Raw genomic sequence first — 24,354 nt, forward strand, 5'->3', positions numbered from 1 at the left:
GCGGGATCTTCACTGCAGCATGTGGGATCTTTTAGTTGTGGCATGTGGACTCTTAGTTGCGGCATGCATGTGGGATCTAGTTCCTTGACCAGGGAATGAACCCGGAGCCCTTGCACTGGGGGGGCATGGAGTCTTACCCACTGGACCACCAGGGAAGTCCCTCAACATCGTTCTCTTGAGATCCATGCTGGTTGTTACAGGTGTTTGGTTTTTCTTATTGCTGAGTAGCATTCCATGGGATGGATATGCCTCAGTTTGTTTAATCACTCATGTTGGAGGATATTTGGGTTGTTTCCTATCTTTGGCTATTGTGAATAAGGCCACTGTGAAGATTCCTGTCCTGGTTTTTGAGTGAACATAAGTTTTCATTTCTCTGCTATAGAAGCCCAAGAGCGCAATTGCTGGGTCATATGGTAAGTGCCATTTAGGGTTTTTGTTTTTTGGGTTTTTTTAAATTAAGAAACTGCCATATTCTTTTCCAGAATGGCTGTACCATTTTATATTCCCACTAGCAATGTATAAGTGATCCAGTTTTTTTCTACATCCTCACTGCCATCACTATTTTTTGTTTTAGCCATTCTGATCGGTGTGTAGCGATATCTTTGTGGTTTTACGTTGCATCTCTCTACTGGCTAATGATGATGAACATCCTTTTATGTGCTTATTTGCCATCTGTATATCCTCTTCAGCAAAATATCTGTTCGTGTCTGTTGCCTATGTCCTAACTGGATTTTTTTTTAACTGTTGAGTTTTGAGCCTTCTCTGAATATTCTAGATATATGTCTGGATGTTCCAGATAGCCCTCTGTTGAATATTTTCTCCCAGTCTGTAGCTTGTCTTTTTATTCTCTTCACATGGTCTTTTGCAAAGTTTTAAATTGTGATGAGATCCAATTTGCCACTTTTTCCTTTGTGGATTGTGCTTTTGGTGTCAAGTCTAAGGCGGGTTTTGAACTCAGGCCATCTGGGTGTGGAGTCCACCCTCTTAACCACAACACTCCAGATAGAGTGGAGCCCTTTTTGGATCTTTTCCTCCTTAGACCCATTCCCTTCCTTCCATCCCTAGAGAATACCATCATCTTGAAGCTGGTGTGAATCTTCCCTTCTTAATTTCTCTTCTTTTAGAGGTGGTTTTTTTGACAATGTTTATTGAGCACCTTCTATGTGCCAGGCACTGTGTGAGGATACAGCAGTGGATAAGACAAAACCTGCCTTCATGGGTCTTAGAGGCTAATGGGGAGGCCAGATGAATCAAATCACCCTGCAAATATGTCATTACATGCTGATAGGATTGCCAGGGGAGGTGCAGAAGTGCAAGGAGGGAGTCAGGGAGGTCTCCTTGAGGAAGTGACATGTAAACCCAGACCTGAAGGGTGGGGGGGGTGAGTAGAGGAGAGGAGGGGTATTCCAAGTATTGGGAACAGCATGTGCAAAGGCCCTGAGGCAAGAGGATATGGCCCCTCCTAGAAGAGAACAAAGGTCTGTAGGTTGGTGTGCAGAATTCTAGGATGAGGGTGCAGGTCAGGACTGCACAGGGCCAAGGAAGGGCAATACCCGGCCTAGAAGTGACAAACAGGGAATGGAGGTTCAGGGGGGGTTAAGTGACTCCTCCGAGAACACACAGGCTGAGAGGTGCTGGGCCCTGTGGTTTGTTTATATAGAGATAACTCATCCCTGCTTTGGAACTGCTCATGGCTTGGAGGAGGCGAGGTCCCTACACACTTGTCTTCAGAAGGCTGGAGCTGTGGCTTTAGCTCTGTGGCCAGTGGATCTACCCCCCCACCCCCACCCCAAGCCTCAGCATTCCTCTCTGTTAAATGGGGCATTGCTTCCAAATGCTTCCGGGGCTCCCCTGCCAAGCTGCTGAGGCAGGACCTCCCCCCTGTCTCTGTCTCCATGTCCTGGGGGATGGGGTGGGTGGAGCTGCTAAGTGACAGCAAGACACAACTTCTCAGCTGGCCTTGCCCTTGGCCACAAAGCCACAAGCTCTGGAAATATCCATTCTCCCCACCCCCCCATTCCCCCAACCCCCAGTCTCACACTTGGGCAGCTTCCCCCTTCCTACTTCTCCATTCCAAAGCGGGGGCAGGGGAGGGCACTTTGTGGAGTTGGGCTGAGGAAGGAGGAAGCCGGGGTGCAGCCTGCAGACGCACACCTTGTCTTCAGGCTGTGGGAGGCGGGGACTTACAGGCCCTGCTTCCTCGGCAGCCTGCCCGCAAGAGGGGCTTTGGAAATCCTGCCCACTCCTCCCACCGCTACCTCCTGTCTGTCCCACGTGGCTTCCTGCCCAGAATCGTGCCTGGCACTCACAAACGAGGCTTTGTGTTCCCGAGATAAAGATCACGCTCCTCACCCCCAACCTGGTTACGGGCTGGTCTGTCTTGCCCCGCTCTTGGTGGCCTCAGAAGGGATGGTGCCACGTCCCAGCAGGGGAAACTGATGTCTAGAGATGCACGAGTCTGCGGAGCCAGAGGAGGGGTCTGTCTCCCGCTTTGGGGGTGAAGGTGTAGCGGGGAGGTGGTGAGTTGGCAAAGTTAAGGCGCCGTGGGGAGAAAGGAAGTAAAAAAGAATATGACCATTGCCACAAGGAGAGAGGCCAGATCCCAGCCCTCGAGGGGAACTGGATTCTATTTAACCCAGAGAGTATCTTTTGAGTCCTTCTTATGTGCCAACTGGCGTGGGAGGCACCGCATGAATCAGACATTGTCCCTGACATTTAGGAGATAAGACAAGCATGTAAATCCCCACAAAACAAGGGAACAAGAGACCAAGGTCACAGAGCGGTGCCAACAGGCGGGCAGTGGGGGGCGGTCATCACTGCCTTCCCTGCCACCTTCCAGGCTTCCCCCGAGGCTGTGAGCAGAGCTACGAAGCAAGGGCAGCGGGGCTTTCAGAGACCAGAGGAAGTACGAATTATTGTCTGATTATAACTTCTGATTAAAAAGAAGCACATGCCATTATGTCAGAGAAAGCCCTCCAGTTCTGTGCTTGCTTTATTGTCTACATATCACTTCGTACTTCCCACTGAGAGTCTGTTCCTAGCTGCCCATTACTTTTGTCTGTATCACCCTCCTGAGAGCCCATGAGAGCAGGGCTGGGCTGTGTGTACCTCACTGTATCCCCACTGCCTAGTACATGGTAGGTGCTCAATACACATTTGTTAAGTAAGAAAAGAATTTTATATATAATATGTAAACATTTTATATATATGAAAAGAATAATGTAAGAAAAGAATTTTATATATATATAATACTTTATGGCATCAGTATCATGCCTATATATGGTTGTATATACTGTGTTTTCCCCACGACTTGCATTTCTTTTTGGCTGCGCCACACTGCTAGCGGGATCTTAGTTCCCAGACCAGGGATCAAACCCATGCCCTTGGCAGTGAAAGCATGGAGACCTAACCACTGAACCACCAGGGAATTCCCTATGACCTGCTTTTTTTTTTTAAAGCACTTTTCCTGTCATTAAATAGTCTTCAAGAACATAATGCCATTTGCAGCTATATATAGCTGGGACTTCCCTGGTGGTCTAAGACTCTGTGCTCCCAATGCAGGGGGCCCGGGTTCGATCCCCGGTCAGGGAACTAGATCCCGCATGCCGCAACTAAAGATCCTGCATGCCGCAAAGAAGATCCCACGTGCCGCAAGTAAGACCTGGAGCAGCCAAATAAATAAATAAATAAACAAATATTGAAAAAAACCCACACAGCTATCTAGTGTTCCATGGCACTGCTCTCACATTATCTGCACTTTATTTCACCCCACCCCTCCTAATCTTTATTTAATTGTATCTGTGGGACTTAAACCAGAAAATAGGTAGATAAAGGAATGTAAAGGCTTTCCTGGTGGAAGGATAGGGCAAAGGTAGTATCAGGGGGTGGGGTGGGGGGAATATGAATAAAATCTTAAAGGTGTTGAATTCAGGAATGGGGTCGAGAGGGCCATGCGGCCAGGGAATCCTGGACCCAGTGGTGTGTTGTTAAATTGCCTCTCCAAAAAAAATTGTAGTGTTTATTTGCTGATTTCCATGGTGCAAATTCTCCTACTGTGGTTGATTTCAAGTTCCTGATGCGGCATTGCTGAACACAGGGTTGGAAAGGCATGGGCACAGCCGGCTCTCAGGAACCAGTAGGAGCAGGCTTCAGCACACCCCTGTCAGTGCCCAGGCCTGATCCCCACTCTGGGATGAGGAGCCCTCTCCACTCTGTGTCTGCGAGCCCTCCCTGGGCCCCAGGCCCAGCATCTCAGACAAAGGGGGTGGGACTCGTCCTGGGTAGTGAGGCCCATCGGGGTGCAGGAGCCCAATCTTGAGATCTTGCTATCAGATTTCACAGCTGGGATGCAAACCCCCAGATTCCCCCAACTCAGCAACTCGGAGCCGCACAGGCTCCACTGAAGTGTGGCCGCTGCATCCATCTCTGGAATTCAGGGCTGGGCCTGGCACTCTGCTCCAGCCACAAAGTCCTTAGGACCCAGCCTCAGAGCTCAGTCACCCAGTGGGGCTCAATGTCAGGCACAGTGATGGGATCAGGATGTTCCATTATGGCCATGACACTTATGAGCACTTGCTGTATGCCAGGCTGTGCTGAACGTTTGACGTTTAATTCATCCCATCCTCACACCCAGCCTATGAGGTGGGCGCTAGTTTTATTCCCAATTTACCGATGAGGAAACTGAGGCACTGAGAGGGTAACTCACTTGCCCAAGAGCATTCAGCTCATACCTGTAGGTGCCAGGATTCAATCCCAGGTTGGCTGAACGCTAAAACCTCTGCTCTTAAATCCTCAGCCCAGTATCTCCTCCCACTTGGCTTTACAAAGCACCTGCTATGTGCATCCCATGGGCGGTAGACTATGTACAGAGTTGACAAGAAGATGATAGTGGGTTTGTCTTGAAGAGGCTTAGAGGATGGGGAAGGGGAGGCAGCTAACCATTTCTTGAGCACCTACTATGTGCCAGGAATGATGCCAGGTGCCTTACACAGCTGTCTTGATTAACTCTACAACAATCTCATGAGAAAGGTGAGACCCTTTCCACATGACAGCCCAGGCCTGGGCTCTCAGGAGCCTGCCTTCTTCTTTCCCAAATGGCCTCTAGCAGGTCACACTCCTCTGGGCCACATTTCCCCCTCTGGTTCCTTGACAGGAGCTGCCCTAGGAGACCTCAAACCCTCTGCCAGTTTCAGGTCAAAGCTTCTCAGAACAACAGGAGGTAGCCAGGCCATTTGGAAAGTATGGAGACTGTGGCCACAACTCCAGGCAAATTGCAGGGGCAGACGCTGGATATTGGATAGGTGACAGAGCTAGCTCCCTGGAGGCCTGGCTGGCACAGTCCATAGCCTTTGTAACCCCCCTGGGAGCCTGGGGAGGGGGGGTCTGGGAATGTGACTTCCTGCTCAGCTCTGGAAGTTGGGCCAAGATAGCTAGTGGTGGTTTGGCTGGCATCCCAGGTGGCCCTAGGACAAGGCCCCCAGGTTCCATCAAGGGTCCCTGGGGGCTGGATAGCCTATCTGAGGTCTCTTTTTCAGAAGAAAAAGGTTTCACCACAAGCTCCCACCTAGGTGAGTGGGGGCGGGGAGAGGCAGGACACTTGTCTTGAAGTAGCAGTCACATAACAAGTACCATTTTCCCCTCCTGAGGATCTGGGGTAACTGATAAAGATTATGGGAGGGCTTTAACTACTCCCTCGGGGCTACCACTGCTCTGGAATCAACGCTGCATCACCCCTCATACCCTGTTGAAGGATGTTGCAATACTTCTAAGCCTTGGGGCCAGCCCTGCTAGGCCCATTTCCCAGATGGGGTAACTGAGGCCCAGACTTTGGAAGGACTCACCAGACGGAGGCCAGCCAGGGAGAGAATTCCAGGGATCTGAATTCCTCACCAGCCTGGCTGGGGTGCTGGGTGGGAAGTCAAGGAGGGAGACGGGGAAGCAGATCACGGGGCTGCTCCTGTGGCTGGGCAGGGCCCTTCTGGAATTGCTGGTCTGGGCGTTGACTCCCGAACTCAATAAGTAGAGCCTTCACATTGGTGCCCAGCCCTGGGCTGACCTGACCGGAATGAGTCCCTTCTGAGAACTCTTAGGCAGGTAAACAACAAACTCATGGGGAGAGATAGTGTGTGTGTATCTGTCCTGGGACAGGCCTTTCCGGTCACATTATCACATTTAAAACTCAAAAACTGTGCAAACCTGGAGCTGTGGGAGCAGAGAAAAAGGGGAGAAAACCTCTGCCTGGCATGGGAGGACATCCCGGAAGACTTCCTAGGAGAGGTGATATTTGAGCTATGCCTTGAAGAACAATAATAGTAATAGCAAACACTTTCTGAAAACTTCTTATGTGCCTGTCGGTGTTCTGAGATCTGTATCTGCTTCCTTCATATCTGTTTTATCTCATCTAATTCTCTCAAAACCCTGTGAGCGAGATACTATAATAACATATGAACCGATGAGAAAACCAAACCAGGGCACAGAGAGGTTAAGAGACTTGCCCAAGACCACACAGCTACCAAGTGGCGGAGTCAGCATTCAAATCCAGAAAGGCAAATCAATGACTGACTGTAAGACCTTCCGAGTGCTATTTAATCCCTCTGAACCTCAGTTTGTGTGTCCATACAAGGGGGGGGGGGGAACTAGTACAATAGTAAGTAACGCATAGAATTATTGTGAGGACGAAGGTGAGATAATCCCTGTAAAACGCTTAGAACAGTGCCCGGCACACAGTAAGCGTTCAAACAATTGTAGATGACTTTTATAATCGCTGTGGTGGTGATCTTCAAGCCCTCCCCTCCCCCTCCGGCCGCGGCTTCCTCCCCCGCAGTGCCAGCCAGTGACGCGGGATCTGCCGCACGCACAGTCTGGGTTTAATTGGAAACTAAAAGAGATGGAAGGGGATGTTCGCGGCCCCTCCCTTGACTCTGAAAAGGACCCCCAGGGAGGGTGTGACTCTCTCTAGCGACGCCTCCCGCGATCTCCGATACTGCTCCGAGATGGGGCAAGGAGGTCGGACCGAGAAGGCGGCGCCGGGATGGTAGGCAGGGGAGAGCCGGGGAGGTGTGAACGTGTTGGAGGCAGGGCAGGCAGGGGACATACTGTGTCTTCTGAGCCCGATGCCAACTCACTAGGAGCCTGCGGCCACGCCCATCATGGCCGTGGGCGGCTCTCCACCTGGCAGTCCCAGTCTCCAGGCGCTCGGGGCTCCGAGGCGGGTGCGCTCTGGCACGCTTGGCTGGGGTGCCGGCAGAGGGCGCGCGAGGGGCCCCGGGAACTGGCGGGCGGGGGGCCCCGCGGGAGGCGGGATTGCGGGGAGGGCCCTGGGCCGCCCCTCCCGCCCCCTGCCCTCCCCGCCTGCCCACCCGGAGCGCTAGACGAGAAGGCAAGGGCTGGCGGTGTCCCCCGCGCGCTCAGCCGGCTCGGCGCCCAGCTCCTACATGTAGAGTCTGGCGGGGGCGTCCCCTCCCCGGACACCTATCCTTTCTCCTCCTTCGGAAACCTCTCGCTCAGCTACCCGCGTGTCGGACAGGCGGCGCTGGGATCCCGGGACAGGGTGCCAGGCTCGCTGTTGGTGACATGTAGACGCCCTCCCCGCCGCGGTACAGCCTCGGAACCTGGACGCTCTCCTGGCCGGAAAGTTTGGGGCTGGGCGCCATGGCCAAGAGCAGCTCCCTGAACGTCCGCGTCGTGGAGGGCCGGGCGCTGCCCGCCAAGGACGTGTGAGTACCCCCGGGGCCAGTCGGGGATGGGGGCCGTGCCGGGCATGGGATGGGACGGGGGTCGCCCATTCCGCGTGCCAGGGAAGGTCGGTGAAGTGGGCGGGGGTTCTCGTCTGAGACCGAGTACTGGGGCAGATCCACCTTCATGGGGCGGGAGGCCCCACGCCCATCGCTTCCTGGTGGGAGGGGACACCAAGACTTAGCAGATGCCCCGCCTCGCCCCCAGGAAGGGGGTGTCTTTGTTCCTGGGACGTACTAAAGGGGGTCTTCCAGGGCTTCAGCCCTGGGGATTAGAGGGTCGGATTCTGTCAGAGCTGGGGAGGGGGTTTAGGGGTGGGGGGCTCTCTTTCTTAGTCCAGGCAGGTGTTGGAGGTGGGGTTTCTCCAGGCCTGGGTGGGCATCTGTTAAGAGAACCCTGGGGAGGAGCCCCAGAGGGCCTGGGATCCAGGTGGCCCCAGGATTCCTCTGTGTGCATCTGGTACTGAGGTTTGCAGAGTGTCACCAGGTGGCCCACCGGCCAGGCCTGGGGGAAACTGGGGTCCTCTTGACCCAAAACCCTAAGCTCCCCAGCCAGCAGCTCCCAGCCCAATGGGGACCTTCCCTGGATGCTAAGCCGCTCGAAGAGCCAACTTCCCCCTGCAGCCCCCTCCCTAGCCAGGTGTGATGGGACTGGAGGACCCTCAGGTTCCCCTTAGTACCAGTCCTCGGCTGTGCTTCCCTCAGGGCTGAGTCAGCAGTTGCTGAATCAGCAGAATGGGGGGAGGGGTCCCCCCTCCTGCCTGGCCTGGAGCCCAGAAGGGGCTCTAAGGGTGTCAGCACCTGAAACAGGTGTGGGATCCTTGGCAGGACATTGGCTGTGTGACCTTGAACCTGGTCCTCTCTGGGTTTGGATTTCCCGTCTGGGCAATGGGAACCCTGGACAGGAGTCTCCAAGCCGCATGCAGCTGAGGGTGGAGAACCTCTTAGCATTTACCCGCTGGCCAGGGTGAGCAGGAACCAGGATTCTGAGCCTTCGCACAGGCTGGGGCTTAGCTATGCTCTAACTCCCCCAGCTGTGGGCCCCCCGTGAGGAGTATCCTGCCTTTGACGTCATGAACATCCCCCCTCCCCAACCCTGCAGCTATGTCAAGGGGGAAGCTGCGTAGAGCAGTTCTAGCTCCCCCCCATCCTCATCAGCGACCCCCAAAAAACACACACCTGAGGAAAGCAGAGAGCTCGCTTGCTGTGCAAATGCAGCATCTGGACAAGCCCCCTGATTCCCCTCTTATGAGATGCCCTCTCAGAACACCCGAGAATTAGCGATTCTGGAACTGTCGAGGCAGTGAGGTCAAGAGTGGGGACCTGGCAGCTGCTGGGGGGCTGAGGGGGGGAACCTTCCAGAAACCAGGTTTCCATCTCACGGTGCTCTGGCCCCTCCACCGTCCTGGGTGAGGGCCATGAGGGAGTGACGGATGTTGTCCTTGGACCCGGACACGGCTCGCGGGGCTCCCTCTGCCTCTCCTGGGGAGGGAGTTGACTCATACCTCGTTCCTGCGTCTCTCGGCCACCCCTCCTCCCCCAAGTGTCTCTCGGCCACCCCTCCTCCCCCAAGTTCCCGGGCCAAGGTGAGCTCTGAGGTGGGCCACGCCCCAGAACCAGGGTAGGGAGGAGAGTGACTAAGCCCCAGTGGGGGATCCAGCCACACTGCCTCAGTTTCCCTGGCTGTTGGTGCCCTTCTTCAGAGGGGCTCCCTCAGAGCGTGTGGGATCTCCATGCCCGTGGGGACTCTTAGATGGGTGTGTCCTCTCTCCTCTCTCCTAAGGGAGAGGGCCCAGATTCTTCCTGAAGCCTCACCAGGTTTGAGGGGGTTTTGGCCTGGCTTGGGAGGAGGCCTCAGCTGATAATTTGAGAGTTATTTCTGTCATTAATAATAGCAGCTGTATGTCTTTGATGGCTTCCTATGGGCCAGGTCCTGTGCTTAACACTTCCTGTAGTCCTATTAGCATTTCCATTTTACGAATGGGCAAACAGAGGCTCAGAGAGGCAAAGTCACTTGCCCAAGGTCACACAGCTGGGATTTGAACCCTGACTGCCCCCATGCCCCAACCAGACTGGGCAGGCAATGGCCAATGGGCCTGCTTTCCCATGCTTGAGGTGGGGCAGGAGCCGTGGGAGAGGCCAAGGGTCTAGAGAGATTGAGGGTCTGGAAGGGGCAGCCCCCTTCCGCCACTGCTGCCCCTGCCTGATAGGAGCCTGATAAGGCCCTTGTGCGTCAGAGCCCTGGAGCTGACGTGCTTGGCTCCCATGAGGGGCCCAGGGGTCAGGCTGGGTAGAGGGGAGGGGGCGTGGCTCCCAGCCCTTTTCTATGGATCCCAGCCCGTCTGCCCCACATCTGCTGCTGGGGAAACTGGGGGATTGGAGCCCACCTAAAAGAAGCTCAGGGAGAGAGGACCCAGAGAGAGAAATGAGATAGAGGGGGTTTCCAGCCATGGGCATCCACGGGGGTGGAGCCCGATGGGAAAACTGAGGCTCCCAGGGTTACTCAGCCCAATGGGTTTGGGATAGATCAGATGGGAAAACTGAGGCCTGGGGCATTACGCAGAAGGGAGGTCAGAGGTAGAACCCAGAGAGGAGTTCAGAGACACAGGACACCAACCAGCCTGAGGTGTTCAGGGATGGAGAGCAGATGGGGAAATGGAGGCACACCCAGCGGAGGGAACTAGGGCGAGGAGTCCACAGAGGGAACCGAGGCATGGGGAGGGCTCAGCCGGCAGACGAGGTTGGAGCAGCTCCTGGTGCCAGCGTCCCTCTTCCTGGGAATCCCCGAGGCATTTGTGGATCAGTGACAAACTGAACTGAGAGAGGGTGGCAGAGAGAGTTCGGGGGCTGGGGTGTCAGGGGAGGGGGCCATTTGGGCAAGGGATCGTGAGTTGGGGTGCAGGCATTGGTTAAGAACATGTGTGCTGAGCCCCACAGACCTGGGTTCGAATTATGACTCTGCAGTGGTGGGGGGAGATGGGGGTGGGGAGATAAAGCTCCTCCCCCAAGGAGATCAATTTTACACTGTCTACTGTTGGAGGACGGTGGTGATCAAGGACCACCTCTCTGAGGCGGTGCCTTTTGGGCTGAGGTTTGAATAATAGGATGGAGCCAGCCACGACAAGATCAGGAACAGAGCGGGTGTCTTAGTTAGGCGGAACAGCAAGTGCAAAGGCCCTGAGGCTGGACTGAGCTTAGTGGAAGACAAAGGAAGCCTGTGCAATGGGACGGGGGCGGGGGTGGGGGAAAGAGATGAGAGCCCCTGGTCGATAGCTTGGGATGGACTAGTAACTCTTATTATGAAGTGGGGATGGAACTGGCTTTGGTTGGCCTATGGCTCATGGCTACTCAGGGGGATGCAGCCCATTTCTCCTACTGGTTGAGTTTTGAGGTCTGGGTGCCCTAGTCTGTGCCTGCAGTGAGAGCGGCTGCTGAGGTCCATCCCCGCTGAAGGCTGAGCTGTGGGGAGTCCCCTCCCAGGGAACTCCCAATGGAGAGGGCAATGCTTACCCTGAGGGTGGCATTCAGGCACCTGTGGGGAAAGCTCTGGGGTCGGCCAGGATGCATCACACCATGCATTAACTTCTTCAGCTCCTCCAACCGCCCTAGGGGTATGTGAAAATATTACACCCAACTTACAGAGCAGAGAAACTGAGGCCCACAGAGGGAAGGGGACTTGCCAGTGTTCCACAGTTAGTAACCTTGAGGCCAGGGATGACTCCCCAGCAGAGCATGTGCTCTGGACCACCGCTTCGGGCTTCCTGGGACCGGGACTCCAAATTTTCTGGCTTCATGTCTCAATGTTCTATCTCTTTGGGTGGAAGCCCAGGGCCCATTCAAGGAGGTCCGCAGTGGGTGGGCTGGGCAGCCATGACATCGTCTGCTGGTCCCCAGAGGTCCTGCCTCCACTGAACTTGCTGTGTGACCCTGGGCCAATCCCCTCCCATCTCTGGGCCTTAGTTGCCCCCATCTATAAAATGAAGGCAGATTGGGATCCCCACCCAGGGCTGCTCTCTCAAGCCCGCTCCCCAAACCTCCTCCTTCCGCAGGTCTGGGAGCAGTGACCCCTACTGCATAGTGAAAGTGGACGACGAAGTGGTGGCCAGGTGAGGAGGGGAGGGCAAAGGGAGCAGGGCCGGGGGACGGGGCTCCATCTTGACCTGGGGAGTCCAGGCACAAGAATTCACGCTGAAAAGAGGACCTGGGGGAGGGCAACATTTACCCCAAGGGGGGGACTCGCAGGCCTGATGGTGGGTGCTTTGTGCCCTGGCCATGGGCCCAGACAGAGGGGGCGCCGGCTCCCCTCTCCATCTGGTCCCACCAACTGGCCGACATCTTCCCCCTTCCCCCTTGTCCTGATGATGTCCCTGCTGGCGTCCTGGGGCTGACTCAGTGGCGGCCAGATTGTACCTTCCGCAGTGGCCTCCCTGGGGACGGGCATCTCACGCTTGGCTGGGCTGGCTGGTTCCGGGCCTGCTGGGTGCTGCGGGCACCGGGGTGTGTACGTGTGTGGGCGTGTGTGTGTGTGGGCGTGCATGTGCGCCCGGCTGGGCCTGCTTGTGAGTGTGTGTTGGGGTGTCGGAGGGCTGATGTGAATGTCTGCAACCACTGGTGCGTGTCCCTGGGGGTGTGCAGGCTCAGAGGTTCACGTTGTGTACCAGCGTGGGGGGGGTATACGTGTGTGTGCGCACGTGTACACGCATGTGTGCACCAATGCATGCTTATTTGGGTACACAGGTGCCACTGTGAACACATGTGAGGATGTGAAGATGTTTGGTGTGTGTGAACAAGTCTCGGGCCAGGGAGACATCGGGCTGGGCTGTGCTGGGCTGGGCTTGGTTGCCAGCCCTGCAGGCTGAAGGACAGCTCTCAGCCCCCGCAGGCCTGAAGGGTGTGGGTGGGCTGGCGGCTGAGGCCTCGGTTCCTATGGAGACAGCAGGATTCAGGATCCTCCTGGCACCAGTTCTGGTCCAGATGGGCCGGGAGCTGGGGGCAGGGAGCCCGTGTGGGGGAGGGTAGCCTGCAGCACACCAGCCGACCACCCCCCATCATTCTCTCTGTGCTTGTGCTGCCCCTTATCACATTCTGTGACACCACCCCCAAACCCACAGACTGATTTTCCGTGTGACCCCAGGCTGTCACCCCCTCTGGGCTCTGAGGAGCCTCTCAGCTCGGGGGCTGGGGAGCCTGAGGGGACTTCCAGCCGGGAAGAGGTCAGGGTAACGGGAAGAGGGTGTTTGGAAAGAAGAGTCCGTCTGATGGTGGGGCCCTGGGCTGTGTGTGTGTGTGTGTGTGTGTGTGTGTGTGTGTGTGTGTCCACGTTCATATTCTTTGTTGGGGAAGAGTGTGTGGAAGGAAGGAGGAAGACAGTGGCAGGTGTGCAGACCAAATTTTGCAACCGTAAATTTTGGTGTGTCTTCACCGGGCAAAGTAGGTTCTTTTTTCCCCATTGCGTAAAGGGAAGTGCGTCTGCAGGGGTGTTGGGGTGAAGATGTATGTGTGTCTGTTTCTGGGTTTGTCTTGGTCCCTGACCCTTCTGGGGTTCCCCTTGCTTACTGAGTGCTCTGGCCCCTGCTGACTTCGTGGTCTCCTGGCCCCTCACACTTCCCTGCCTCCCAACCACCACCTTCTTGTTCCTCAAACTCACCATTCCTGCCTCAGGGCCTTTGCACGTGCTCTTCCAGCCATGTGGAATACTTGTCCTCATCCTTTCTCCCTGCTTTGCCTGACTAGCTCCTGCAGGAAGCCTTTCCTGACCCCTCCTATCCTCACCCCAGTGGGCACCACTGAGCTAACCAATCACAGAACTTGTCTCACTGTGTCACAAGGGCTCAGGAGGGAGCACCAGTCTGCTGAGCGAGGCTCTGTGGGGGTGGGGACCTTGGCACCTCTTCCTCTGATTCCCCATAGCCCCCAAGACTTGGCACACAGGTCAGGGTGAGTGTTTATGGAGTGAATGAATGAATGGATGGATGGAATTGTGTGTCTTGTCAGTTACTGTGTGACAGTACCTGACACACAGTTGCTGTGTGTCAGTGTGATTCTGTGTGTGTATCTCTGCTGCGTATCACCCTATGTATGTGAGTGTGTGTCTGTGGGTCTATGTGTGTCTCCATGTTCGGGCATTTCTTTTGTCTGTGTCTCTGTGTGAACGTTTCTGTTTTCTCTCTGTGTGTCTGCACGTGTCTATATGTAGAAACACACAGATGTGTGTTTCTAGAAATTTTTGAGGATGCATATGTATGTCTGCATGTGTGTGAATGTGTCTCTTTGTGTCTCTGGCTTCCTTGGTATATCTGTGAATATCTCTGTTTCAGTGTGTATCCCCATGGGAGTGTGCGGGGTGTGTGTGTGTGTGTGTGTGTGTGTGTGTGTGTGTTGAGGTCCCTGGGTGTGTGAGGGTCAGGGTTTGTGTGTGTATTTGTGTGTGTCTCCATGCCTGGATTCTTGAGTGTATGAGTGTGTGTGTGTAGCTGTATCTGAGTGTATTTGAGTAGCTCTGGGTGTGTATGTGTCTGGATCCCTGTGTGTGTGTGTTTGTGTCCCCAGGTACCTGCTGCCTGTGTGGCCCAAAGGCCCCCAGCCCCCCGTGTCCCCTTTTGCAGGACAGCCACCATCTGGCGAAGCCTGAGCCCCTTCTGGGGGGAGGAGTACACAGTGCACCTGCCCCTGGATTTCCACCAGCTGGCCTTCTATGTGCTGGACGAGGATACCGTGGGGTGTGTGTGCTGGGGACCCAAGCCTGGGCGTCTGAGGGAAGGCGGGACACCCCGATACACAGTACCCACCCACCCAGCCGTTGATGCCTTGCCTCCACCTCTCCACGGGCGGGGCAGGGGTCCCTAAGTTGGACCCTCATCTGCCTGCCTTTCTGCAGGCACGACGACATCATAGGCAAGATCTCACTGAGCAGGGAGGCCATTGCAGCTGACCCCAGAGGTGGGTGAGGGGCACTGGCCCCCAGCCGGGCAGAGGGCAGAGGGGGTGGCAGTTGTAAGGGCATAGCCAGCAGCACGGGGCAGCACAGAGCCTTCAGGGGAAAATTATTTTGGTTGTTGCTTTTGTTTTTCATTTTAAATTAGTTCGTTTATTGAGCAGTTAGCTTATTTACATAGGTCAATATTCAAAAGATACAATTAGCAGTGAAACTGTCCCTCTTACCCCAGCTACTCCATTCTTTTTTTTTTTTTTGGCCGCGCTGCACGGCATGCGGGATCTTAGTTCCCCAGCCAGGGATCCAACCCGCGCCCCCTGCAGTGGAAGCGGGGAGTCTTAACCACTGGACTGCCGGGGAAGTCCCCCCAGCTACTCCATTCTCATCCCCAGTGTTGTCAGTTTCTTGTATGTCCTTCTGGGGACATTTTAAACATACGCAAGCAAGTAACAATAGTAATAGCAGCAAACACTTATATAGTGCTTACTGTATGCTGAACACTTTCTAAGTGCTTTACACGTATCAATTCACTTAATTATCGTAATAACCCTAAGAGATAGGTACTCTTGTTATGCCCACTCTATAGGTGAACAAACTGAGGCACAGGGGGTTAAATAACTTGCCCAAGATCACAAAGTTATTAAATGGGACAGCTGGGATTTGAACCAAGTTGTCTAGTTCCAGAGTCTGTGATCTTAACACTATACTATACGTGTTTTTGTTCTCTGCTTATAGGAATGGTAGCCCATTAAACTCATTGGATCTGTACCCTGTCTTTTCACTTCACCATGTACCTTGGAGATCTTTCCCTATTGGTGTCCCCAGAGCTTCCTCATTCTTTGATCTTCGTATGACTTCATGGCACTCCATTGTGTGGATGTGCCATCATTTATTTGGCTTGTTCCCTCTTGATGAACACTTTGGTTCTTGACAGTCTTCCTAGTTCAAACAATGCTGCAATGACTAGCCTTGTACAAACGTGACTGCACACATATATGCAAGTTACATCAATCAGCTTGATAAATTCCTAGAGGTGGATTTGCTGGATCAAAGAGTACCCACATTAGCACATTTGATAGGTATTATAGTAATTAAGTTACCCTCCCTGGAGGAGTTAACAGTTTAACTCATCCTGTACCCTTGCCAACAAATACCAAACTTTTGGATCTTGTATCGGATAGGTAAAAAAAATTGCCTCTTAGTGTGGGTTATTTTGCATTTCTCTATGAGTGAGATTGAAGACCTTTTTATATATTCAAGAGTCACTTTATTTCCTTTTTTGTCTATTGTCTATTCACATTTTATGTGTATTTTTCACCCACTGGGTTGTTGCCTTTTCTTACTGATTTGTAGGAGCCCTTTACATGTGAGGAAAATGAACTTTGTCATATTAGCTGCAAAATGTTTTTCTCCCTTTGTGGCTTATATTTTGACTTTGCTTATTACATTTTTTTCCAGAAGAAAATTTGTTTCTTTTTCTGTAGTCAGAAATTTTTTTTTGACTCTTGATTTTCTGTGATACCTAAAAAGGCCTTCTCAACCCTAAGATTAAGACAATTTTTTTTTACATGATTCTTTCAAGCAACAATTTGTTTCCATTTTTTTTTTTTTTTTTTTTGCTGTTAAGTTCTTTCATATATTTGGAACTTACCCAGATACAAAGTATGGGGTAGGGATTAAACTTTACTACTTTTTGTCTAGATGACTACTACTTGTCTTGACACCATTTACTGAATAATGTATTTTTTCATAAGTGAGCGTTAGTTGACAGCCTATGTGCCAATCATCATAATCATCACTCCTATTTAATGAGGGCTTATTATGTGCCAGGCACAATGCTAAGTACTTTATATTTAGTCCTCACAACACCAAATGAAGTGTGCACCAGAGTGATCTCAAATTCACAGCTGATGGGAAGTGAGGCTCGGAGAGGTGGGGTGACTTGTCCCTCCTAGAAGTTGCAGAGGTGGGAATTGACACCAGGCTGTGCCTGCCTCCTAAGTCTGTGTTCTTAACCTGTCCACTGAGCTGTCCCCAGTGTGCCTCAAACATCCACCCAAGGGAGTGGAATTAAATTAATGACATATAAGGCTTAACTTCAAGGAACTTATGGACAGATAGAAAAATAAAACACATTTACCCAGAACAGGGAGGAAGAAAAAACCGAAACTGTCATGTGTCTGTGGGTGCCTTTTATTTTTTAAAATGACAGCAATATGGGGGTGGAGGTATGTGAGGCATCACTGGCATGATAGAGGGCAGTGAGGGCTAGTGTGGTCAAGGAAGGCTTCCTGGAGGAAGGGGAATGTGTTGGTTTTAAAGGTGCTTTGGCAAAGATGCTAAGGCACATCTCCATGGATTCTCTTCTAAGGTCAGGTGTAAGCCAGGCCAGATGGAATACTTGATGGGGGTTGATAGGGGAGGAGGCCAGAGTCTGGACTTTCTTCTGGAGACACTAGGGAGTCATCGATGGTCCCTGAGTAAGACAGTGAAGAGATTGGAGCCATAATATCAGAGGATGCACTGACAGAAGAGATTAGATACATTTTCAGAAGGTTTCTGTGCTGCCGTGTAGATATTGGATCACAGTGGGACAGGAGTAGATGTGGGAGATCAATTAGGTATCTGTTGCAATAATCAAGTGAGAAGAACTGATGGCATCCTGGACTTGGGGGTAGCGGTGGAGCTAGAGAGGTGAGATGCAACTTACACTTCCAGCAGCATGAGGGAACTAGATCCTCAGAAGGGCCTTCCTGCCACATAACAGTGAGATCCTGAATTAGATGCAGTTCCTAATACATTGTTGGAGGGATGTAAAGAAGGAAAAAACCCTCAGTGTTCCTCCCCCCGCCTCCTGCAAATCATGAGCTAAAACCTAACAGGGAGTGGTGAGCAAAAAGCAAGGGAGTAAGGAAGGATTTCCCTGAAAGTAAATGTCAGTATCAAATTCACAGTCAGCAAACAGACTAAATCTTAGGCTAGGGGGAAGGCAGGTATTACTGAATCTGAGAATTCCCCATTAGATTGAGACCCTTAAAAGGTTCCAGAATAAGCAACCACCACTGCTCTCCAGGGATAAGCATCTTCATGTTGAATTTCCCACAGAGTGAGCTCCAACAAGCATGACTTCACAATCAAAGAACACTACACACTCAAGGAAGTGTGCCATGCCACCATGAGCAAGAGTCAGCAGAAACAATGGCCATCAGATTTAGACCCATAAAGACTTTAGATTTTGTATTTATGATTATAGAAATTTAAAAAAATTCAATAAATAAACTAATCACCAGAAAGGGCCAGCAATAACCACGATAAATTAAAGCAATACATTAAAAAAATAGACTGACTTGGAAAAGAACCAAATCAAACTTTTAGAGATAAAAAGTACAATTGTTGACATTGAAAACTAAGTGGCTGAGTTCAACAGCAGATCGTTCATTCAGAAAGGAATTATTTAAACCTTAGCCCAGAGAAATGAGAAGGAAAGTATAAAAGAGGAGTTCAAGGCATAGAAAATAACTGAGAAGGTCTAACATTCGTTTAATTGGAGTCCTAGAAGCAGAAAATAGAAAAAGCTGGGGAGAGGAAATGATAAAAAAAATTGACGACCTGGAATTTTCCAAAACTCAAGGAAGGGCATGAGTCCATAAGTAGAAGAAGCACAACCTGTACTAAGCAGGATAAAAAAAAAAAAAAAAATCCTTACCTGGACACATTGTGGGGAAACTGCTGCAAACATCAAAGACATAGTCCTTAAACTTGGAAAAGATAGACCATTCACACAAGATCAATTATTAGGCTGAAATGACTTCCCAATAACTACAATCAAAGCTGGAAGTCAGTGGAACAACATCTCTAAAGTGTTGAGAGAAATGAGAGACAGAGAGGGAGAAGGAGAGACGGAGAGGTTAAGACTGAGACTAAGATTGACTTGATTGATTCAAGCAGAGAGCCTGAATGAAGGCTCAGAGATAGGAATGTCCAAGGTTTTTTTTGAGGGGAGAGTATATTGGGACTAAATGATGCAGGGCTTTATATACCAGGATGAAGAGTGTGATAGTACATGGTTAGGGGCATTGGCCCTAGAACTATACTGCCCGTGTTTAAATCCTAGCTCTGCTGTTTACTAGCTGTGGGATCATGGGCAAAGCTCTTTCCTCGCTGTGCCTCATTTTCCTCATCTGGAAGTAGGGATAATTACAGTACCTACAACAGAAGGCTAACATGAGAGGTCCAAGACTCAATACCTTTTTAATGTTAATTGAATTTTTAAGTTAATGCAATGTCTAGACCACGGTAGGTGCTTAATGAATGTTAGTGCCTGCGCCCTCCAGGAATTGATAGCTGGATCAACCTGAGCCATGTGGACCCTGATGCAGAGGTGCAGGGTGAGATCTGCCTGGCCGTGCAGATGCTGGAGGATGTGAGGGGCCGTTGTCTTCGCTGTCACGTGCTCCAGGCCAGGTATGGTCATGACGGGGGATTGGATGGGGGGATGGTCTGAGAATGAGCAGAAATCCACTGGGTCCTCCCAGCTGTCTTGAGACCACCTCTCTCCTGTCACACTTCTGGGCTCACAACCAGGATCCCTGGCAGGCAAATGGTCCAAGCTCACCAGGTTGCAAATTTCTTGGGTTAAAGCACAAGCAAAATCTTTGTTGGGGCCCCAGTGACCAGCAACCAAAGGCCAGATACTCAGGATGACCAGACAGATGAGTGTGGAGGTGTATTAATCAAATTGTAATGATAGACACCCAATTCATACTGGCTTAAGCAGATTGGCTTGTATGAATGACATGTAGCTTCAGGCATGGCTGGATCCAGGTGCTCAAACAGTGACATCAGGAATCTACAGACATAGATTCCTTGGATGTCTTTTGTATTAACTTCATCCTCAGACAGTCTCTCCCCAGGTAGGGGCAAAGATGACCCCAGAAGCCCCAGACTGGCATCGTATCAACTTGGCAGCTCCAATGGAAAAAGAACTTCTGTCTTTCACCATTGCCAACCAATATCCTGGGACTAATTCATACTGACCCAGTCTGGGGTACATGCCTATCACTAAACCAATTACACTGACTCTGACTGGTCAGGCCTGAGTTCCAAGCCCATTCCTGCAGTGGAAGGAGGGATCAACCCACATAAGTCATGTGGGCTGGGAGAGAGGGAGGGGTAGGTCCTGTCCCAAAGAAACATACGAAAGAAGACGGATGTACGACCAGTAAAACCCACAGATGAACCTCCAGGGGCACCAGCTCCTGGGATATTCATCTTCCTTCTTGCCTATTTATCACTCCTCTCTGTTTCTCAGCTCCCCCATCACTCTATTTCCTTAAATACTTCCACTCCTCTTTTCCCTCCCATCTCCTATCTTGTTTTCTGCCTTTTTTTCAACACCTTACTCCCTCGACCCTTACTTTTAGGCCAATCCTCGCCCAGGTTGGGCTGGATCTCTATTTCTAGTTTGCTCTGTGACCTTAAAGCCCTTTCTTGCCCTCTCTGTGCCTCTCCTACGACCTCCAGATTTCTGTCCCCAGCTGGGGCTCCCTGGAGTCTGGATGGAGTAGCAGGCAGGCATAGGACAAACAAAAGGACTCCGTATGGGGCAGGGACCCCTCATCTGCTCTGTGCCCATGGCCTCCTCCCCAGTCACAAAGCTGTGCAGGATCCTTGCAAGCAGGAGAGGGACTGATTGCAGTTGCTTAGCAACTAGGCTGGCTCCTAGGAAAGCAAAGAAGGCTTTGGGTGCCGAGCAGGGGTGGGAGAGGAGCAGCGGGAGGAAACAAGCAGCCCCTGGGTGTGTGTGTGGGGGAATGTCCCTGGATTTGGGGGACCTTGGGAAGGAGAGGTGGGGGAGGCTGACTGGGGTGAGCCTTTGAGTTGTCATGGCAACCAGAGGCAGGGGGTCCCTGCTTCATGCCTTTTCTTCGTCCTAGGCACGGTGTGGGCATGAGTGTTTGTTGAGTGAATGAGTGAGCTGAGCACTTACCACCTGCCGGCTGCTATGCTGAGCCCTTTACACATATTGTCACATTTAACCCTTGGCCCTGTGAGGTTGGTCTGTTATTACTCCGATTTTCCAGATGAAGAAACTGAGGCTCAGGGAGGTGAAGTGAATTTTCCCAGTGTCACCCAGCCAGTGAATGGGAGAGTCAGGCTTTGAACCCTGGCATCTGGCATCTGGTCTCCCATCCAGGGGCTCCAGGGAAACTGAGGCTCCCTTCCCCCTCCTCACTGCACCTTCACCTGCTGCTTTGTGATGTTCAACTTGACCTTTCTGTGCCTCAGTTTCCTTCCCTAGAAAATAGGGACATAGTAGCGTGTCCTCGTAGGGTAGCATTAGTCAATAGGAGGATACTGGGTTTGGATGGGCCTGGTGAGGGATGCTCCTCGCTGGATCCCTACAATGGGGTAGTTCGTTGCCTTGGAAACCAGCAGCATTTGAATGGTCTACCCTGAACCCCCTTTCCAAGGTCCAGCTTGGGTCTTGGTCCTCAAGGGTCCTGTGACCCCCCCACCCCTTACTTCATCTGTCCCCAGGGACCTGGCCCCCCGAGACATCTCCGGCACATCTGACCCATTTGCACGTGTGTTTTGGGGCAGCCAGAGCTTGGAGACTTCGGTAAGTGGTGTAGCGAAGCCGGGAGAGTGGGGCATCAGGTGACCTTGGGAAAGCCACTTAACCTCTCTGAACCTCAGTTTTACCATCTGTAAAATGGGGACAGTGGTCCCATTAGCTCTCTCTCTCACTCTCTCCTTTCCCAGACCATCAAGAAGACTCGCTTCCCACACTGGGATGAGGTGCTGGAGCTGTGGGAGATGCCAGGTTCCCCATCCCCCCTGCGGGTGGAGCTCTGGGACTGGGACATGGTTGGCAAGAATGACTTCTTGGGCATGGTGAGCACCCCCCCAACACCCTCCATGGCTGAGCACCCCTGACACCCTCCATGGCTTCCCACTGCCTCCGAGGGGGAAGGGGGAGATGGGCTGGGCATCTTCGGGCTTGCTTGGAAGGGTAGATGTGAAGGCTGCCTCCTCAGGTCCCCTGGCCAGGCCTGGGTGATGGAGTGCCATTGTTCCATTGGTGCAGGAAGGTCCAAGGTCACAGGGTGGGCCCAGATTCTTATTCTGGGATGAGAGTACCCAGGATGACTGTGTGCTAGCCCTGTGCTAAGTGCTTCTCCAGCATCGCCTCATTTATGTAACCCTGATGGCCACTGTTAAGAGGCTAGGACCATTGTTGTCCCCATTTTACAGATGGGAAAACGAAGGTTCAGAGAGATTAAGTGGCTTTCCCAAGGTCATATGATTAAGAAATGGCAGAGTCAAGATTTGAGTTCAGGTCTCTCTGATTCCAGAATCTAAGTCTAACTCTTACTCCTGGAAGCACTGGGCTCAAGGTCTTTCTCTTGGAACCTCAGTCTCCCCATCTGTAAAATGCGTGTGATTTTTCTTGCCTCTCAGTAGTAGTGGATGTATACTCAGGCCTGACAGTTTTTGGGTTTTTTTGGCCGCACTGCGTAATCAGGGGTTGAACCTGGGCCGCGGCAGTGAAAACACTAAATCCTAACCATTAGGCCACCAGGGAACTCCAAAGGCTGACAGTTTTTAAAAGGAGGCAAGGTTAGAGCAAATAAGAGGAAGACTTGGTTATGCACTCCTGGTGGGACTGTAAAATGGTGCAGCGGCTTTGGAAAACGGTCTGGCAGTTCCTCAAATGATTAAGGATAGAGTTACCACATGACCCAGCAGTTCTACTCCTAGGTGTGTACCAAAGAGAAATGAAAACTTATAACCACACCAAAAAGTTTACATTAATGTTCATAGCAGCATCGTTCATAATAGCCGAAAGTAGAAACAGCCCAAATGTCTATCAACAGATGAACGAATAAACAAAATGTAGTATATCCACACAGTGGAATATTATTCAGCCATGAAAAGGAACAAAATACTGACACATGCTACAACGTGGATGAACTTTGAAAACACAATGCTAAGTGAAAGAAGTCAGCCCAAAACCTCCCACATCTTATATGAGTTAATTTATATGAGATGTCTAATACGAGCAAATCTGTAAAGACGTAAAGTAGATTAGTCGTTGCCAGGGGCTGGGGGATGGGGAGTGATTGCTAATGGGTATAGGCTTTTTTTGGTGGGGGAACTGATAGAAAATGGACTGAAATTAGTGGTGATGGTCACACAACTCTGTGAATATACTAAAAACCACTGAATTATACGCTTTAAATCAGTGAATTGTATGGGATGTGAATTATATCTCTGTAAAGTTGTTATTTAAAAAGAGAGGGAGGTGGGGCTTGCGGGCCTTCTGGACTGTCTTTATTATTTATTTATTTATTTACTTTTGGCCGCGCCACTGGACCGCCAGGGAATTCCCTTTATGCCTTTTGGTAGATGCAAGTTTCGTCCCTAAACAGAGCTGAAAATACACTCAGTCCAGACATGCTGTCTCTAGCAGCTGTGTGACCTTGGGCAAGTCACTCCACTTCTCCGAACCTCAGTTTCCTCAACTGTAAATTAAGTGTCCCCTGGAGGCCCTCAGGATACGGTATGGGAGGAGGAGGTAGCCCTTGGCGGGTTTTGCCGCCCCTCCTTGGGTGGGCAGCCCGACCTCTTCTTCCAAGGCTGGGTGGGGCAGAGCTCTGCTGAGGGTCTGTGTGTCCCCCCCACAGGTGGAGTTCCCCCCGCAGGTCCTACAGCAGAACCCGCCCAATGGCTGGTTCCACCTCCTGCCCTTTCCCAGAGCGGAGGAGGATTCTGGGTAAACGTGGGTGCAGAGGGAGGAGGCTGGGCTGGAACCATGTTGGGTACCACCTTCAGCTTGTGTTATTACAGTATTTATACCGGTCGATATCTGTTCACACCTGTTTATACTGGCCACACCTGCCCACACCTGTCCACACCTGTCTTGTTTTACAAATATCTATGCTCTTTACCTGTACTCACACCTGCCTATCTTGGCTCACCGCGCTGGCCCATACATACTTACGTTCCTTCACCTGTCATCTGGCCCTGGCCAGGGGGAGCCTGGGTGCCCTGCGGCTGAAGGTGCGCCTGACCGAGGACCGCATCCTGCCCTCCCAGTACTACCAGCCACTCAGGGAGTTGCTCATGGAGTCTGTGCTGGGGCCGGCAGAGGTGGGTGCATCACTGCGGGTGGGCAGGGATCTGGATCATGGCCTCCCCTTGCTTCAGGGATGTCTAGCTGGGCTTTTCTGCTTTGGGGTCCCAGGGTCCCAGGCCACCTCTCCTGCCTCCTGTCCTTGTGCAGGAAGATGCTGCCAGCCCCCTGGCTGTCCTGGAGGAGCTGACCTCGGGGGACTGCCGCCAGGAGCTTGCCACCAAGCTGGTGAAGCTCTTTCTTGGCCAGGGCCTGGCTGGGCCCTTTCTGGACTATCTCACCCGGCGTGAGGTGGCACGGACCAGTGAGTTGCCTGCATGACCCTCAGGCATCACTCCCCAAGGATGAGTCTGCAGCGCGTCTCTGGGGGAGAAATGGGGGGGCCTCAGGCAGAGGGCAGGGGCTGCTGTGTCTGTATGTGTCGGAGGTGGCACAGGCTGTGCACTCCCAGTCAGCTGGGAGCATGGTCCTGGGTTCAGGCCCTGGTTTTGCTACTCATGAGCTGTGTGACCTTAGGCAGCTCACTTAACCACTCTGGGCCTTTGTAC

At 52.1% G+C, this 24,354-nt stretch overlaps 1 protein-coding gene across 3 annotated transcripts in view; it reads left to right on the forward strand.

Annotated features, from left to right (window-relative positions):
- The first annotated feature begins 7,530 nt into the window (after positions 1–7,530).
- Positions 7,531–24,354, forward strand: part of RASAL1 (RAS protein activator like 1) — a 28,679-nt gene continuing 11,855 nt past the window's right edge. For all 3 annotated transcript variants that reach the window (XM_061170433.1, XM_061170431.1, XM_061170432.1), the window contains exons 1-10: positions 7,531–7,715; positions 11,783–11,839; positions 14,339–14,452; positions 14,611–14,672; positions 19,002–19,131; positions 21,208–21,289; positions 21,433–21,564; positions 23,358–23,446; positions 23,706–23,823; positions 23,957–24,110. In XM_061170433.1, the coding sequence (XP_061026416.1) occupies positions 7,651–7,715; positions 11,783–11,839; positions 14,339–14,452; positions 14,611–14,672; positions 19,002–19,131; positions 21,208–21,289; positions 21,433–21,564; positions 23,358–23,446; positions 23,706–23,823; positions 23,957–24,110 (1,003 nt within the window). In that variant the 5' untranslated portion in view covers positions 7,531–7,650. The remainder of the gene's footprint in view (positions 7,716–11,782; positions 11,840–14,338; positions 14,453–14,610; positions 14,673–19,001; positions 19,132–21,207; positions 21,290–21,432; positions 21,565–23,357; positions 23,447–23,705; positions 23,824–23,956; positions 24,111–24,354) is intronic.

This window comes from Eubalaena glacialis, chromosome 15, assembly GCF_028564815.1.
Source record: "Eubalaena glacialis isolate mEubGla1 chromosome 15, mEubGla1.1.hap2.+ XY, whole genome shotgun sequence".
In the NCBI taxonomy this organism is placed as follows: domain Eukaryota; kingdom Metazoa; phylum Chordata; class Mammalia; order Artiodactyla; family Balaenidae; genus Eubalaena; species Eubalaena glacialis.